Genomic DNA, 18,326 nt, shown 5'->3' on the forward strand with positions numbered 1-18,326 from the left:
GACGGAATCACTCCGAAACATGGCTTGGAGCCATATGATCAGAATGGAATCCATGTCTGAAATCAAGTTTGGAACTTTATATTTCATTAGGCACACGCTGAACAATTAAAAAAAAGATAAATTATTATTTTTTCAATTATTTTAAATTAGTCATGCTTACTAAAAGTCTTTGTTTTGCTCTTAATCATATTTGATGAGTAGCGAACAACTATGTAGTTTATATTAAGATCTAAACATTTCATGAAACCTTAATATTTCATTAGAATAAACAAAAAAATGTGTTTAAGTTATTGTGGATTTTTAGACTAGAATTTTTTATAAAATGAAGTTTTAAAACGGAAATATTTTCTTACGATTGTTTTTGTCAAAATACATTTGGATTCATCTATACTATGCACTAACATATTACCTTGCATTTTTTATATTTTCGTTTGTAATTTTTTATTATACAAAAGGGCTACAAAAAAAATTCGCACAGGGCCCCGAATTCTCAAGGACGGCCCTGCTTCCGTCTAGTTGTATCCCTCCTCAGACATGTAATCAGCTAGAAAGAGAACTCATAACCAACCCTCGTCTAACAAATGGTAAAAGCAGATTACTTTTAACCAATCATCTCTCTCTCCTTCTATACTCTCTTTCTCTCTCTCTCTCTCTCTCTAAAAGCTATACTGATGATATATCATGATTCGTGATTGAAAATTTTAACCCTAAATTCTATGTTTAGGTTATTCAGATTTATTCCTGTTGTTAGACAATCCCATCAATATTTTCATCCATCCAAATCAGATAAGAAATTCATCAAAATGCAAATTCTTCCGATCACTCATCCATCTTCTTCTTCTTCTTCATCTGGTTTAATACCATCAATGTTGTTTAAGAGAGATGATGATCTCGAAGAAGACGATCAACATACTCGTTTGATCATCACTTCCTCATCATCTTCATCGTCTTCATCTTCTTCTGCTTCATTATCATCTTTTAAAGATGATTATAGCAAAGAAAAGAGACCATTTTTATCTAGGGCATTAAGTTATACCCATCTAAGTAGAAAGAAGAACCAAAAGAGAAATCGAAGAGTTTCTAGTGATACATCTCTTTCTTCTCTTCCTAATCAACAATCTCTTACACGAGAAGTCACTCATGCCGCTGCTGAAACTTATTTGATTACTCGCCTTGGGTTGAAGCTATTGAGTTATCTCGGGTATCATTCTCTCTCTCTCTCTCTGTTATTTTTTCAATTTTGAACTAGTTTAATGATTTTTTGTTGGTAGATTGAGTATTTTCCCTTCACTGAAAGTGGGTATTGATCTAGATCTTCAATTAGTGATTAAAATTGATTATATTATAGAAGTAACAATTAATCTTTGTCAGATCAAGAACAAAACCAGTTGATTTATTCATTATGTTGATGTTTGCAAATTGGGATATGATTTTGTTCTTAAATTGGGATAAATTGGTGTTTGATGGATCTTCAATTGGAAATTGGAATTCTATTTTGTTAGTCTCAGACTCAGAAAACCTGCAAATTCTTTCCTGGGTGCCCTAGTATTTACTTGGCTTTAGGTTTGGAAAGATCTCGGTTCTCAACATAGATGAGTTTGCTCCATAGTGTTCAATTTGCTTTACATTGATTTATTTTCATCCAGGGTAGGCTACAGGTGGATAACAAAATTTCTTGCCCTTGGTTGTTATGCAGTGTTACTTATGCCAGGTTTTCTCCAAGGTTTGTTATCATTATTTTCTGTTTTGGATATTTCTGTCAATTTTGTATCATGATTGGATGCCGGCTTTAGTTTATCTCCAGTCTCTACTACCTTGTTTAGAGATGATCCTTGTGTAATCAATCTGCTGTTTTATTCGCAGTTGGATATTATTACTATCGATCACATCATGTTCTTAGAAGTATAGTCTATGGCGATCAGCCGAGAAACAGGTACAAAGATTTTAATAAAGAATTACGCTTAGATTAGGTTACACGAATGAAGTTCGATCGATGTCCCATGTAATTTCACTGGCTCTGGCATGGATGGCTTATATGTTTTTTTTTAATAATATGTAGGCTTGATCTCTATTTACCTGTAAACTCTGACGGGCCAAAACCAGTTGTTGCATTTATAACTGGTGGAGCTTGGATTATTGGGTACGCAATAAAACTAGTTTTTTTTTTCTTTAAAACATATCTGTATTCACTGTCTCTTTCTTTGAACAAGATGAAGATGAATGAAAATAGAGTGAGTAAAGCTTGTACGGGGATATGTTTGTGCAGGTATAAAGCATGGGGTTCTCTTTTAGGACAACAATTAGCTGAAAGAGATGTCATAGTGGCATGTATAGATTACAGGTAATCTTTTCATTATCGGCTTATCGCAAACACTATGTCTGGTAGGTAGGATTTTGATTTTTGACACGATGCTTAGAAAATCTCCGGATATAAAGTCATTTGCATGTATTAAGTTATTTAGGTTTAGTTCCTCGCGTTTTCTTTTGGAATAATTATAAGGAAGAAAAAGTACAAACGTCAAAGACAAGGAGAGAGAAGCTCTGACAGGTGGGCCCACAAAAATCTTTTCTATTCCGTTCTAGTTTCCGGCAACACAACATCCGATTGAAACCCCGGTGCAGGAAGCCGGAGCTATCTTAGCACTGGTTTAGTGCAGGTGGGGTGGCATCGGACCTCGTGGTTGTGGGAGGCTGAGGAATAGGGTAGCACCGCCTATTCTCCGGCGACAATTCCCCCCTGAGATCGCAGTAGACCGATCACAGAGCAGGGTTTCTATAGGGAATGGACACTAAATTTAAATCATAATGCGTTGGTAAGTTTAAAAAACTTCACGTCGGATTTGCTGAAGAAACCAGGTAATGTGACCGGAGTGCAGCAAACTTCGATATGCCGAGTAGGATCGGAAATTTGTTTATGGGAAAGGATGAACAACAAGAGAGGGGAATTCATCTGGGCACATAGGATCGGAAATGGGGACAACAGAAAGAGATCGATATGTATTCCCAAAGGCAAGGTGGGTGAAGGTTGGGACAAGCTGATAAAAGGCATTGATGAGATAATGTCAAAGTTTTACCAACCTAAGGATCATCAAGAGGAGCTGATGATAGAACCAACGGTGGATATCTCGAATAGTTTCAGATTGTTAAGTGGATTAGAGGAACAAAAGGATAAGGACAAAACTAAGGAATATGGAGAAGGTTCGAATCTCAGAAGGATCCCTCGGGAAGAGGCGCGTAATTCTCGCACGCAACCGTGGGTAAAGCCTACTCACGCCGGTTATGGAAGCACCAATAAGAGTCAACCACCGAAGAAGAAGCCAATGCATGCAAAGGATACAGCCCTCTCTAATAATGCCTATTTAAACCCCTCCAGTACCAAACACAATCATCCTAAACCGAGTCCCCCAACTTTTAGCCACAAGCAATACCCCCTACTCTCTTCACCTTCTCCTAAGAATACTTCAGTTCCTTCATCTTCAAAGCCTGTCATGGACTCTTTCAGTATGTATGACATGGATTGGTCGAAAGCTATAGTTTTGGAGAGAAAGTCTTCGAACGAATATTGGCAACCTGGTCGAGTCTGCAGTTCGGAGGATTGTTAAGTCAGAAGAGGTAGTAGTTCTCCCTTACAAAAGTGGTGCGGCTCTGGTAAAATCCAAGGAGGATTTGACGGAACTTCGAGCACTCAAATTCTTAGAGGAAGATGTTACAGGCGAAAAGGTGTTTGTGAGACAATGGAGCCCCCATTGCAACTCGGTCATCATTACTCCATTACTGATGGAAGTAAAGGTGTATGGTATCCCGTTCCATCTTTGGAATGAACAGACTTTCTCTAGTCTTGTTGAAGATTTAGGTGAAGTAGTGGAAATCGACTACGACACCTCGAAACTCAGGAATATGAGATACGCTTGCGTCTCAGTGGATGTCAAACCAAATGGCTCAATAACGGAAAGGAAGACTATGTTGGTGGGAGGAGAGACTTATCAAATCTGGATTACAACAAAGGTTATTGCAGAAAGAAGGCAGAGTGAGCAATCTTTATCTTCACCGGAGTTGCAAGAACCATCGGAGAAGATGAGCAACAAGGAGGATGACGTTGCAGTTCGTGGGAACATGGGAAACCCTACCGATGTGACTCCTGACAACAGCATGCAGCAGGATGGTGCAACTGAGGAGGAAGAAAGGGTTAGGGACTCGAGGAAGGGTAAGGCAAAGGAATGTGATAGAAATCCAATCAGGCAGGAGGAAGTGACTAGAAGGTTGGTGGATATGCCGGAGATGTCAGGAATAGAGATCAGAACTGACATGGTGGAGGCCCTCACGAAGATGATGAATGCAACATCCAATAGGGTCAGGAAACCCGTTTGCAAGAGGGTTAAGAAGAAAAGGTTCATGTCCCACAAGATGTGGGCTTTCAAGGTGCCTGTAGCAAAAAGAACCAGTTCTCGCGGGTCAAGGAAGGTGACTCAGTCAGAGGCCAGCCCAAAACCTAAGTCCCAAGGTACTAGTATTTTAGACCAAGATTTTTCAGCTGAGATCAACCGAGAAGAGGAGAGATTGGCCCATCTGTTTGAAACAGGAAGAACCCTAGGGTTCGAGGGGCATAATGAGTTTGAGAGGGTTATAGATCTCATGGAGATGGAGGGCATAGTTTTTCCTTCGGAAAAAAGTCAAGATGGTCAGCAAGATGTGGAGATGGCAAATATCACTCCTTTGGCTACTATTCTACCAGGTGAAGTTCGTGATAATGTGGTAGTCTCAAGCTTGGCAGAGAAGACGGAAGGTGAGAAAGGAGAGGAAGACTCGGGTCTAGCTATTGTGATCTGTGATGACACACCTGAAGAGGACTCGTTAAGAAAGAAGAGAGCAGAGAAGTTCAATAGAGAGTTGAAGAAGCTGGATTGGGGCTTGAACGACAACAGTCCGTCAATCAGGAAGTCTAGGTCGATGGTTAGTTTGGGGGAGATTAAGTTTATATGTCGTTAAACCTTTTGTCTTGGAATATCAGGGGGTTGGGGAGTCCGGCGAAGAAGCTAGCAATTAGGAAGGTAGTTAGGGACAACAAAGTTTCTCTTTTGTGTATTCAGGAAACTAAGTGTGAGTCCTTGTCGGAGTCTGTTATTAGGGGTCTTTGGGGTAACATTTTGTATGGATGGGAGTCCATCCCCTCTGAAGGAAGATCAGGGGGTATTTTGTGTATTTGGGATGCTAATATGATGGAACCGTTAGCTGTAGATAAAACATCTTTCTGTTTGTCCATTTTGTTTAAGAACAAATCAGATGATTTTATATGGCTTTTTACTGGAGTACATAGACCCTGTAACAAAGTTAAAAGGAAAGATTTGTGGATTGAATTGGATGGTATAGCTTCAAAATGGCAACATCCATGGTGTGTAGGAGGAGACTTCAATGTTATCCGTTTCATTCATGAAAAACGAAATGGGAACAAGATCACAACCAGCATGAAGGACTTTGGGAATTGGATGGATAGGAACAACATGATAGACCTCCCCAAACAAGGAATGGAGTACTCGTGGTCCAATAACCAAGCAATCCCAGTATTAAATGTGCTGGACCGTTTTATCATCTACAGTTCATGGGAGGCTAAGTTCGATAGTATAGACCAAATAATTCTCCCGCGCCCAATCTCGGATCATGCCCCAGTCCTTCTTCGTACTAACTTTGCTGCTCCAAATCCTCCCCCTTTCAGATTAGAGGAGAGATGGATGGAGGAGAAGGATTTTTTGGAGAGGATTGAGGAATGGTGGGAGGAAGCACCAGCTTTGGCTAACCCAGGTCACTCTTTCAGCAAGAAGATGAAGTTTTTGAAGGCAAAACTAAAAGAGTGGTCCAAGTTGAAATTCAACTCTTTCAACAGAGAATACAAGGAGGCAAAAGAAGATATTAATAGATTGGATAAACTGGAGGAATCGAACCCTCTGTCCTTGGAAGACTTGGAGGATAGGAAAGAGATAAAGGCCAAACTAGAAAGACTACTAGTGTCGGAGGAGATAAGTTTACGCCAAAAATCAAGAGCAACATGGTTGAAGGCAGGGGACAAGAATTCGGCATACTTCCACAAGATCATAAGATGCAGGGCTCGGCAAAACAGAATATCCATAATCAATCAAGGGGAGACCAGGGTGGTGGATGAAGACCAAATTTTGATAGAAGCAGTTAACCATTTCAGTAACCTATATTGTGAGCCAAGATTGTGGAGACCGGGAGTAGGGGAAATGGATCTGCCTCATTTATCCCCAGAGGAAGCAGATTCGATTGAAGGGGAATTTCGGGAGGAGGAGGTGAAATTGGCCATGGAGGACCTGGCCAAGGATAAAGCGCCCGGACCAGATGGCATGCCAATAGCCTTTTTCAACAAGTGTTGGGGTATCTTAAAAGGAGATATCATGAAGGTTTTAGAGGAATTCTCAAGGACAGCAACCTTTCATTGGTCTTTAAATCAGACCTTCATAGTTCTCATTCCCAAGAAGAAAATCAGCTCATCCTTTTCGGATTATAGGCCAATTAGCTTGGTCGGAGGTCTTTATAAAATCATTTCTAAAACACTATCAACCAGACTCGCTACTATGATGAGGCAACTAATTTCGCCATTTCAAGGAGCTTTTGTGGGGGGCAGACAAATTTTGGATGGGGTATTAATAGCTAATGAGCTTATCGATTCGAGACGCAAGAAGAAATCGGGGGGAGTGATTATCAAGGCAGATCTGGAAAAGGCTTATGATAGGGTAAGCTGGGACTTTCTTTACAAGGTAATGAGCAGGATGGGATTCGGGTACAAATGGAGAACGTGGATCTACGCTTGTATATCATCAGCCACTTTCTCAGTTCTAATTAATGGGAGACCCTCCGAAGTTTTCCAAAGTTCGAGGGGAATAAGGCAGGGGGATCCTCTATCCCCACACCTGTTTCTACTAATTGGAGAAGTACTTAGTCAATGTATGCAAAAGGCGGAAGGTTTGGACTGGATAAGAGGGTTTAAAGTGGAGGAAGGGAGTAGAAGTATAAACCATTTACAATTTGCTGATGACACACTCTTTTTCCTAGATGACAACGTGGATCAGGTTAAGAGACTTAGGGATATATTGGTCTGGTTCGAGCTAGCCTCGGGGCTAAAGGTTAATATGAATAAGTCTTTTATCTATGAGGTGACAGAGACGGAAGGTGGGATGAGAAACTGGGAAGCTCTTAGGGGTTTTGGGTGTCCGGTGGGATCTCTGCCAACTACCTACTTAGGTCTTCCTCTTGGACAAAGGTATAAGGCTAAAGCGTTATGGGATCCAATTCTAGAAAGAGTTAACAAAAAGCTGGCGGCATGGAAAGGCCACTTACTGTCTAGAGGAGGGAAACTCACTCTCATAAAATCGGTTCTTCAAGCCCTTCCTTCATATTTCCTTTCATTGTTCTCGATTCCGAGAGGAATTATAAAGGAAATAGACCGGAAGATGTGCAATTTCCTTTGGAATGGCAAATCGGACAAGAAGAGGTTACATTGGGCGGCGGGGAAGATGGTTAGGTTACCCAAGAAAAAAGGAGGATTGGGGGTGCGAGACTTAAAGAATATGAATGAGGCTCTACTCATGAAGTGGATTTGGAGATTTGACCAAGAGGAAGGGGCTTTGTGGAGAGAGGTTATAGGAGATAAGTATGGTAACATCCCACGGAATGGGGGAATAAGGTTAGAAATAATTCGTATGGCTGTGGAGTGTGGAAAGGGATACAATGCTTATCTACTAAGTTCAATCGGCTCACGAAATGGGAGCCGGGAAATGGAGAATCGATATCGTTTTGGCGAGAAGTATGGATAGGGCAGGAAAAGCTATGTGATAAATTCCCATTAATTTTTGATATTGCTATGGATCAGGACGCATTGGTGTCATCTGTTTTCGATAGAACCAGCAGTTCATGGAACGTTTGTACGAGGAGAAACCTCAATGATTGGGAGGTAGACCAGTTTATATTGCTGTGCGATTTCCTCAAAGATGCTAGACTCAACTTGGAGAAAGACAAGAAAATTTGGAAGGTTGGTTGTGACAAGCCACTGTGTGTTAGAGAATGCTACGAAAGGATGACTCAAGATGTACACATTCTCTCGGAACCCCTAGTGAAAATCCTCCATAGAAAATATTCACCCCCACGGGTAGTTTTCTTAGTGTGGTCGATCCTAATTGAGAGAGTGCCTACGGTGGAAGCACTAAAACACAGGGGCTTTCGGATGCCCAGTAGATGCATCCTATGTAGAATGGAAGAGGAAACGGCAGATCATCTATTCCTAGATTGTAGGGTGGCCTCAAACCTATGGGAATATTTCATGGGAACGCTTAAAATTCAATGGTGTAGGCCAAACACGATCATATCAATGTTTGAGCAATGGGATGGTCTAAAGAAACCAAATTCCAAAAAGGAGATTTGGGATCTCATACCGGTGGCAATAGTATGGAACCTCTGGAAGGACGGGAACGACAAAATTTTCAAGGACTCCAATTTGTTTTCAGTTATTGATGTGGAAGACGTGAAAGGAACAATACATTACTGGATTAGCAGCTCGCCTAAGTTTAAATTTACGTCTTTTATGGATGTAGTTAGGAATTGGGAGGCATGGGTTATGTGATGTTAACACAACCCGAGCAACCCTGCTTCCTTCCTAAATCTATTGTATAGTTTTCGTTTTATTATATTCAATCAATTTTCAAAAAAACAAACGTCAAAGACACTTCGCAACACCTGCAAAGTTGTATAAAATGGATACGATTATATGCCATCCACTGCTATATAACTATCTATTGAAGCTGTCACATGGTTATGCAGAAATTTTCCCCAAGGGACCATAAGTGACATGGTGAAAGATGCTTCTGAAGGGATATCATTTGTGTGCAATAAAATTGCTGATTACGGAGGTGATCCTAACAGGTACCTAACTCTTCTCTTGAACCACTTACCGGAGGCCCTTGGTTAGACTTCTTATGTTCTTCTGGTGCTTATAGGATCTATCTGATGGGGCAATCAGCTGGTGCACATATTGCTGCTTGTACTCTTTTGGAGCAGGCAATTAAAGAATCAGGGGAAGGAGAGAAAACTTCTTGGAGTGTCTCTCAGATTAGAGCTTATTTTGGTTTATCTGGAGGGTAAATATTTTATCAGAGTTGATGTACCGAGTACTCTACTTTTTTTTTGGTGAATCTCCATTCAGGATTATCTCAACCTGATAATTGCATAGAAAATACTTAAACTTCCTGTCTTTTATGCTTTTCATTCACGTCACTGATACACGCAAACATCTACTAGAGAGAGAACTTCTCATAAACGACAATATAAACAATCTCATGTTTTCATATATTCATGTTTCCTTTTCTAGCAATTCCTCTATTATATACATATTATCTTCTTTTTCTTTCCTCTTCTGGAATAATATATGCAAGAGGACACATAAGCCAATATATTTTTTTTTGTAACAGGTACAACTTATTTAGTTTAGTTGACTACTTCCATGGGCGTGGTCTGTACCGATCAATCTTTCTCAGGTATTGATTCTTTCTATTTTGTGGCTGATGCTATGTGCTTGTACTCTATGCTTGTATCATCCTGTACAATAGTTTTTCGCGTATCTTGTGTTTCACATCATGGAACTGATGGTCCTAAAGTGTATTCGCAGCATAATGGAAGGAGATCAATCCATGAAACAGTTTTCTCCAGAAGTAATGATACAGGACCCAAGCATTAGAAGTGCAGTTTTGCTACTACCTCTTATTGTCCTTTTCCATGGAACTGCAGATTATTCAATACCATCCACTTCCAGGTATGTCTCTACTGAACCAACTGTGATCTGTGACGATGTCCTTGAATATAAACTTTTAGGTTCCTTTATATGCTCTTTTTAAGTTTAACATGTTATTTGCAGTAAGAACTTCGTAGATGCACTTCGGAGAGTCGGTGTTCCTTCAGAATTATACTTATACGAAGGAAAAACCCACACTGATGTGTTTCTTCAGGTAAGAATCAGTTGAAAGTTAGAGAAATGCCACACGATTTTACTATCTTCATATTGTGTTCTGCTTACACTTATATAAGATTTGCTCTCTTTAGGTTACTTTTGTCGACTTAGCCTTTTATTAAAATATTCCTAGTTTGGACTGAAACTATGTATGTTAAAAAATATAGGATCCAATGAGAGGTGGTAAAGATGATCTGCTTGAAGATATACTTTCATATATTCATGCCGGGGATGCTTCAGCCCTTGCTAAAGATGCAGCCGCCCTTCCTAGAAGGCGTCTTGTTCCTGAGTTCATGTTGAAATTGGCTCACAAGGTCAGCCCCTTTTAACCTTTTGGATTTCGAGGTTGAGCTCTAACTAGTCCACAACAACCTGGTAGATTCTTTATATGTGGTTTATCTCTCCCTTTGTAAATACTGATCCATTATTGTGGTAGCTTTCTTAGCTTTTGTTTTGTGTTGAAATGTACTTTTTTTCATTCATCCTAGTCAAGTTGTCATTATTTGACATGAATGTTCATTGTTTTGTGTTGAAATTCAGAACATCATATGTACCTAACATTCAAGCTAGGGAAATTTTATACATTAAAATTGTTATTCACACACAAGGTTAACCGTTATACAGACATAACCCTTAATCACATTTTTACTATTCATACATTGATATCCTCAGGGCTGACCCTTTGCCAAAAGCGAGCAAAACCTCACTAGTTTTCCTTTTGTTGTGTCATGTGTGTTCGTTCTTTTCAAATGGTTGTTGTTTCGGGTAATACCCTTTTGTTCCTGCACTTGTAGATTTTTGTCAATCACATTTGACTCTAGTTGACCTAGAGAACCACTTAATTTTGAGTAAAAAATCAACTTATTGTCTGGTTTTCTTATCCCTAATCTTCATCTTGACCGTCCCGTCCACATCCAACCACCATCACCACAATCTTCCCCTCTCTCTTTGTCCTGATGATGTAGACCCTCCCCTTCGTTCGAACAGATCGCACGGTTTGGGGAAAACCAACATGTGCACCAATACTTATCTTCTTCATCCCTTTCTTGTCCGGCCTAATAATGCCAAGGAGTAGAAGCAGATAGAGGAACATCTCCCTCTATACCCACCTTCATTGAAGTAATGAGAAATTTTATAGGGTCGCTCTTTGATGCTTATGCTTAGGGTCAAACCTTTGAAGCATCCATCTTTGGTTGTGGGCGTGTGGACTTTGGTTCATCAGTGTTGACCTCAATTTACTCGAAGGGCTGACCCAAAGGCCAAAACTAATATTCTTAGTTCTTGCATGCCCCATAACCAACTGTTGGTGCCCAGACCATGTTTAGAATCTTATATGAAAGATAGGTTTAGTAGGACGTGATGATCTCCGTCTCAATACTAATCGTTAATATATATAGTAATAATAGAGAGATAGGTATAAAGAGGAAATAGATGATCTCTTTTGAATCCAAAAATGAATCTCTTAAAACATTCTCTGATCTTTATGTAAGTCAGCCTGTATTTCTCATTCCAGCAGCAATTCCATTGATGGTGATAAGTAATGCATCTCGAAGCTTATGGTTATCGTCGTCATGCCTTAATCTCCTCAGTATCTCAACCTGCAACACATTTATCGGATTCAAGTAAGGAAGTCTGCTCTCAATCAGTCTTCTCAAGCTCCGGTTATTTTCCGAAAGTTTTTCATGCCCACTAACCACCAAAACATATTTTCCTGGACTCAGAAGCTCCCTCCTTAGTTGTTCACCCAGTTCTCTTCTGCTCTCCACAACAAGAACTTCGTCGTAGTATTTAGGAATATCGGCTTTTCCAAGAACCATCTCTATAAGATCTATAGTGGATTGAAAAAACGGCCATTCTTTGTACATCGCTTGTAAATCTTCTGTATGCCCCTTTTCACATGCTCCTTCTAATCCGGCACCAACTCCAAGCCAAGCTGGAAGAACAAATTGGGTTAGGGTCCATGCAAATACCCATGGAATGGCTGGAAGATGTCAGGTACCAGTTGAGCTCTTTCTTCTTGTGGGTCTACTTCCTATGTTGAGAAATCCAAGCTCAGCTTGTGGAGTAGCTTCGTTAAAGTAGGCGAGGAACTCTAGATTTTCATAGACAGTACTCCGATAATTGTTACAACTAATTTTCGAGATTTCCTCCATTAGAGTACGCCATTTTTCTTCTCTGGGTGGAAGATGTGGACGCGAAGTTGCAAGAAGTACAGCTGTTTGTGGTAGCCCGAATTTCGCTTGCACCATTTCACCTTGTTCTGTTGATCGAAGCGTGCCCTGAAAGTTTGGAACAAGTACACATTGTTTCTCGAGGTTAAAGATCAAAACTAAATAAAATCTTTATAGTTAGTATCCATGTAATATGGATACTCGGACTAGGATAAATGTGTCAAATAATCGGATAATCTTGTCTAACAATCTACTCCATTTTCGGAAATGAAAAGAATAACAGGACGACTTGCTTATCAGCAACAAATAGAAGCGTGTTCATAGATTGGCGTACCATTACAGACCCTGGTGGTTGGGATTGAATAGCAAGATGTGTTGGACCACCACCACGGCCAATGCTTCCTCCACGACCATGGAACAATGTTACCTTAATCCCGTACTCGTTACAAGCAGCAACAACATCCTCTTGTGCTTTGTATAATTACCATGCCGCTGTGAAACGTCCAGCATCTTTACCAGAATCAGAATACCCAACCATGACCTGAGACAGAATGACGTAATTAATCACCACAAGGCTCATGTAAATAAAACAAGAATCATCAAATCATGATATTTTTCATATATACCTCTCGATGTCCGTTATGGTTTTTGATTATGTGCTCTCTGTACCAATCTATAGATAACAACTTCCTGATCACAGCACCAGCTCCTCTTAAGTCTTTTACCGTTTCAAATAGAGGGACAACTCGCAACCTGTTTGCCGACCAACATAACCATTTTCTTTTTTTCAATCGACAAAAAAATGATATTTGATAGAGGAGAACAATAGATATAAAAACAAGATGAAGACTTTGTTACTTCACACTGGGACGAAAAATATTCTCGCCCGATAACATTTTCCGTCCTATTTGAACATACACTGGCGGCCATTGAAATAACATAAGCCCCCAATGAATCACTCCCTAGTTCAACAGCCACACGGAAGGTGTCTAAGACTTCTTTCACATCAGAAGCAACCTAAAATATCTCAAATTAGATTAGCAAAAGAGAAAACTTACGACATAAGAGAACTGAAAAATAATCAAACTACATTAGTTTCCGGATTATGATTGGTGAACTACTGTACTTGTGGGACCTTGAGAGTTGGCGACATATCCACTAGGAATCACTTTTGTAACGGTTAACTCGTAGTTCTTGGAAAAGATTGTACCTCTATTGTTGGAGGAACAAGCGGCATCTTGCTTTTAAGTTCTCTAGTTAGAAACTCCAGCTTTTTTCTTCATCCCATTCACTGTATACCCCCATATCCAAGTACCTAGTAATTGCATCCAGAGTTTCTGCTTGTCTTCCAGATTCCTGGTACAAGGAAAAGTGAATTACGCCAATTTTTTTTTCGAAACTAATTACAACTTGAAGGGCACACAACCAAAGTATACCTGGCGCAAATTAAGCTTCATTAATACCATTCCGAAGGTGGCAACCTTTCGGATTAGATCTGCCATCAGCTAGGGCACCGGATCCACATGATTGCTGCAAATATTGATTTTAATAACTTATATCTACATATATAAATAATCGCCCGATGAAGTGGAATTAAGGAACCCCCAACCCAATACAAAGAGTGATAGAGTACCAGGGAATCATAGCATAGAACTAATGGGTCAAGAAGCTGATCCGACGTTTCATAGTATTCTGAAGGATCATGATCACAAGGTAGATCCTCAAGGAGGAGCTCCAACCTTCTTCGTGTCTTCATAAGCTAAATTCATAAGAAATAGGTACATTATCACTAAGAGAGCACAGATCCTATAAGTGGATATGTACACAGCTGGGTAGTCAAGAAGACCATTTTGCGTACCTTTTCTTTCACATTTGCAAGAAAAACTTTGTAAGGAGCATTTCCAGGTAGTTGAGGTAGGCTTGGCTCTAGAAGCTTTTGAAAGCTGGACCTGCCTATCTGACATTCTGCAAATAGTTTCCTCTGTGCGAGGAGTTGACTTGAACTGAAAGAACTTGATTTTGGCGTTAGAGGTCACTGAAGATTGCTGGAAGATAACGAATTACTGGATGTAGATACTTTCAAATTTCGGACTGTTTTATGAGATTGTTGAGCTGAAGCATCCTAGAAACAGAAATCGATAAGCATTTATTTAAGTACGATATCATAACATAAAGCTGAAAACATGAGTGGAAGAAAAGCACCTCTCGAGATGTTGTACCTGACGATTCGTTGAAGTGCTAGCAGAGCCAGGAAATTCTAATCTGGGATACTGAGATTCCCCGTCATCTACGTAAACAAACAAAGGTTTTTCAAGAAACTATTATCCGTTTTCCGAATTGAATAACAATACTATGGGTTGAAGAAAAAAACAGTAACAGATATTAAAAACACTATGAAGAACATCAATAGGCCGAAAGCATGCCTGTGCAAGAGGGCATATCTGCACCATCTGGAAGTTGGGTTGGCAAGCTCAAAGCTTGTTGACTGAAGGTCTTAGGTTGACCTCTGTTCATTTGCTCGCTCCAAGCCTCGTGTCTTTGCTGTGATGCAGATTCTGAAACGTTCCACGATTCAATAATTACATAGAGCCTGCATAAGTCTTAAAAAGGATTTTGGCAATGGATATAAGAGATTCCACCAAGAATTCATGATATACTCGACTGCGACGTAATTCTTATGCTTTTTTGAAGTTATAATTCACATGATGTTAGCTTAGCAATTCCAAGAGACACCCCGAAAAATCAGGCGATCTATTAATTCAAAGATTGTTACATCCGCAAACCTTTTCGTAGGATATCTTGTACATGTCTAGCCATAGGACCACTGCATTTGGTCACAGAGAGCTCAAATCTAAGGCTATCAATTTCACGAATGTAGAGATCAATCGCCATCCACCGTGATAGCAGAGAGACATCCTTCGTGACCTGTACTTCAACAACACAAGCTGATGAAGTAAGAATAATGGTCCAAAAATTCCTATAACTTTGGAAATAAATACAGAAGTATCATATGAGTCAACAAATAAGTTCGCCGTTTGCGGAACTACAAGTACAGCATAATGATGAAACACTCTGTAGTCTTCCATGGTAATGTTAGAGGACCCACCTTTGCTGTTACATTAGGATTTCCATCTCTATCTCCTCCCATCCAAGAGCCAAATTTTATTGGAGTCGCAGACATTGGAAGTGGTCTTCCTGTGTGCTGAGAGTGAGAGAGAGTATACGACAAAGGTTAATAAACGTTACAGGAAAGAATAAACTCTATCATACATCTGTTCTAGTAATTTCCAGTTTTAGTACCCCGTATAGTTTCACCTTCCGACCCCCAATGCAGAAATACATACAAGTGAATCACACTTGAAGGTATACAGGATTAAGTCAACGAGTTGGGGCAAAAGAACCTGCCTGAATAGGCAATGTAAATTTTTTGGTAAGAATACGTCCAAATTTGTACCTTCTTTAGAGCATTGCTGACACGACGTAAATAATGAGGCATTGCTCTCCAAAGAGACTGTTCCACAATGTGCAAACCTGACAAGTAAATGAACATTCTGAGAATCCGAATTTGAAAACAAGCAAAAAAAAACACCACGTTTTAAATTGTATAAATTTGAAGTAATATACCGGCCCTAGCTTTATCTACTGGAGTAGACTTGTGGCGCCTCAGTTCATCTGTCTGCCATATTGAGGTTATCTCTCTCACCTACCAAAATGCAAAAAAAAAAAAAAATAGACGTATAGACAGTATGTTAACTAGGTTCACCATCAATTGAAGAAGTGTATATTACGAGATCTTCAATCAGCATATCTCGGTCTTCATGGCTAAGATCAGGCCGGTCGTTATATTCCAGAAGATGCTACAAGAATAAGACTATATTAGAACTCAATGGTATTTAACCACTATGGACTACATTAAAGATACTCATCTCAATAAAACTTACAGCAATTCTAATGTGCTTGTACTGCAATGTACGCCTGTTTATTTGCGTAGGATGCGCAGTTAGAACAATCTCCACTTCTTGCTTGCAGACAGTATTATAGAGTTGACCTGGTGAAACCCCACCTTGTATCAATTGATTAAATGTGTCGTCACAAGACTTCGACAAAAGGGCCATATTCCGTGTCTTTGGTAATTCTTCACTAAAATGTATTGCGACACGCGAGACGAAGAAATAGTTTCTTACCAGTGGTGCGTCTCAGCGATACCCATCAAATTGAGATAATGGCTAAATGCTCTAGCCAGAGTTAAAGCTTCATCAAGTGTCATATAATTCGTACTTCCAATGATTCTAATTCATTGAACCGCGAATCTCGACATGCCACGTATGATTTCTACCCAGAGTCCGTCTAGTTTTTCTGTTTTCCTATCATTACTCTACTGCCAAACTTAATTTTTTCCGTCTTAGTTTTTCTGTGAATTTGAAGATAAATATATAATCTTGTGTCTAGCTTAGAATGAAAATTTTTTGAAGTCTAATATTCACAATAATTGTGTTTTTTAGGGTTTCGATGCATCAGTGTTACCGAACTCAACAAAAAAGTTCACAGTCGACCGAGAGAGATGGAGTTCCAAACATATTTCTTGATGGCTTCGATGTCATTGAAGACATCAAGACTCAACTAGAGAAAAAATGTCCTGGAGTTGTTTCTTGTGCCGATATTCTTACCTTGTCAGCTAGAGATGCTGTCCATATCCATGTAAGTGCATATGATTCAAGGCTTACGAATATCGGTAGATATATAATGAGGGTACATTTCCACACATTAATGGCAAATACTTGGATTATACTCCCATTTTTTTTGACGACTAATATTATTACAGTTTCAAAGGCCTCCGTGGAAAGTACGGACAGGGCGAAGAGGGTAAAGTGTCTCTGTCAACAGAAGAAAAACCATTATTATCGCGAGTTAAAGAAAAACCGTGGTCTTATTGTTTCAGATGCGACACTTTTAACAAACAAAATGTCGTTGCATTTTGTTAAACACATGTCTATCAACAAAACGATTTTCTTTAATGAATTTAGTAAGTCGATGAGGAAGTTGAGTGAAGTTCAAGTTGTTACCGGAAAGAGGGGAGAAATTAGGAAGAAATGCAGTGTACTTAATAAGTAAATGAGTAAATAAATACTCTCTTTATTAAGTGTATTTTTTGTATTAGCAAAAAAGGTTTATGATTGGAAGTTTTTCTCTTTTTAAATGATTTTTTGGTTGTAATTGTTTGTTTAAAATAAGAAAGGTCATGTCTATTTGACATTGTCAATTTAAATGAAAATAATTTGTGATTTTGTATTTTTGTTAGTATTATCTTGTTAAGGGGGGAAACTAGTGTACAATGAAATTATAACTTTTTTCCAAATTTTCTCTCTAAAAGTACTCCTCTTTCTAGCTAGATTCGTTTTTTCTTGTTTTTTTACTCACGACAATCAATTAAAGAGACTTAGAGTCGATTCCACCTCTTATAAAAATCGAACCTAAAAATTCCAGAATTTTGGAGTTTATGTCAACGCAATTAGTTGACAACTCACAACTACTATTGTGACAAGACTTCACGATCAACTTAGTCACCTTCCACAAAAAGTAAGAAACTATATGCAAATTGTTTCCAAATTTGCTTTGAATAGGTCGCTTCTAGTTTAACATCTCAAGGAAGAGGAGTTGTGGATGGGGGTGAGTAAAAAAGTGAAGTTGCCCTTCTGATGTAGATTGTTGCGGAAGCGTAAAAGTAATGGAGTCTACCATTGTTATTAAACTAAACTAATGAAATAAAGATGATGAAATAAAGATAAAAGCGATACAACGATAAACTTGATTAATAATAAACGATAAACTTGATTACCAATAAACTTGATTCATAATATTTTCTGATCAGCATAACAAGGACAGACCTGACTTCCTTTTATAGGAACTTAGAAACTTCTAGATAGACTCAAATTAGGATTCCTAAATATCAAAGATACTCAAATATAGAAACTTCTAAACCTAGACTTAGTAGGAAATACTAAAACATGGAAACTCCTAAACTCTAACCCTAATGGACTCGGCCATGAGGCCCTCTAACTAGTTCGGCCGTGAGGCCCATCTTGATGGTCTCCATCATACTCCCTGACCGAGAACGAACTTGCCCTCAAGTGAGACTCAACAATGCA

General features: G+C 39.2%; 1 protein-coding gene and 1 pseudogene across 3 annotated transcripts; one reads left to right on the forward strand and one right to left on the reverse strand.

Moving 5' to 3' along the window:
* Window positions 1-429: 429 nt before the first annotated feature.
* LOC147548071 (putative isoprenylcysteine alpha-carbonyl methylesterase ICMEL1) lies at window positions 430-10,609 on the forward strand. Of its 3 annotated transcripts, none has more exons than XM_086667667.1 (11): window positions 430-1,201; window positions 1,647-1,723; window positions 1,864-1,933; window positions 2,060-2,140; window positions 2,267-2,341; window positions 8,827-8,928; window positions 9,003-9,143; window positions 9,474-9,539; window positions 9,671-9,814; window positions 9,917-10,007; window positions 10,177-10,609. In XM_086667667.1, exons 1-11 carry the CDS (start codon window positions 717-719, stop codon window positions 10,336-10,338), a joined length of 1,494 nt encoding a protein of 497 aa, XP_086523793.1. In that variant the 5' UTR covers window positions 430-716; the 3' UTR covers window positions 10,339-10,609. The 3 variants fall into 3 exon arrangements, with proteins under 3 accessions (XP_086523793.1, XP_086523794.1, XP_086523792.1); XM_086667668.1 differs by having other exon boundaries at window positions 480-1,201; window positions 1,652-1,723; XM_086667666.1 differs by lacking the exon at window positions 2,060-2,140 and having other exon boundaries at window positions 480-1,201.
* An 889-nt stretch (window positions 10,610-11,498) lies between these two features.
* On the reverse strand, window positions 11,499-16,295 carry LOC147548072 (phosphoenolpyruvate carboxylase 4-like; annotated as a pseudogene).
* Window positions 16,296-18,326: the final 2,031 nt, after the last annotated feature.

Source organism: Eschscholzia californica, unplaced genomic scaffold (assembly GCF_041429995.1).
Source record: "Eschscholzia californica isolate CP2 unplaced genomic scaffold, dmEscCali1.0.p SCAF_3, whole genome shotgun sequence".
In the NCBI taxonomy this organism is placed as follows: Eukaryota; Viridiplantae; Streptophyta; class Magnoliopsida; order Ranunculales; family Papaveraceae; genus Eschscholzia; species Eschscholzia californica.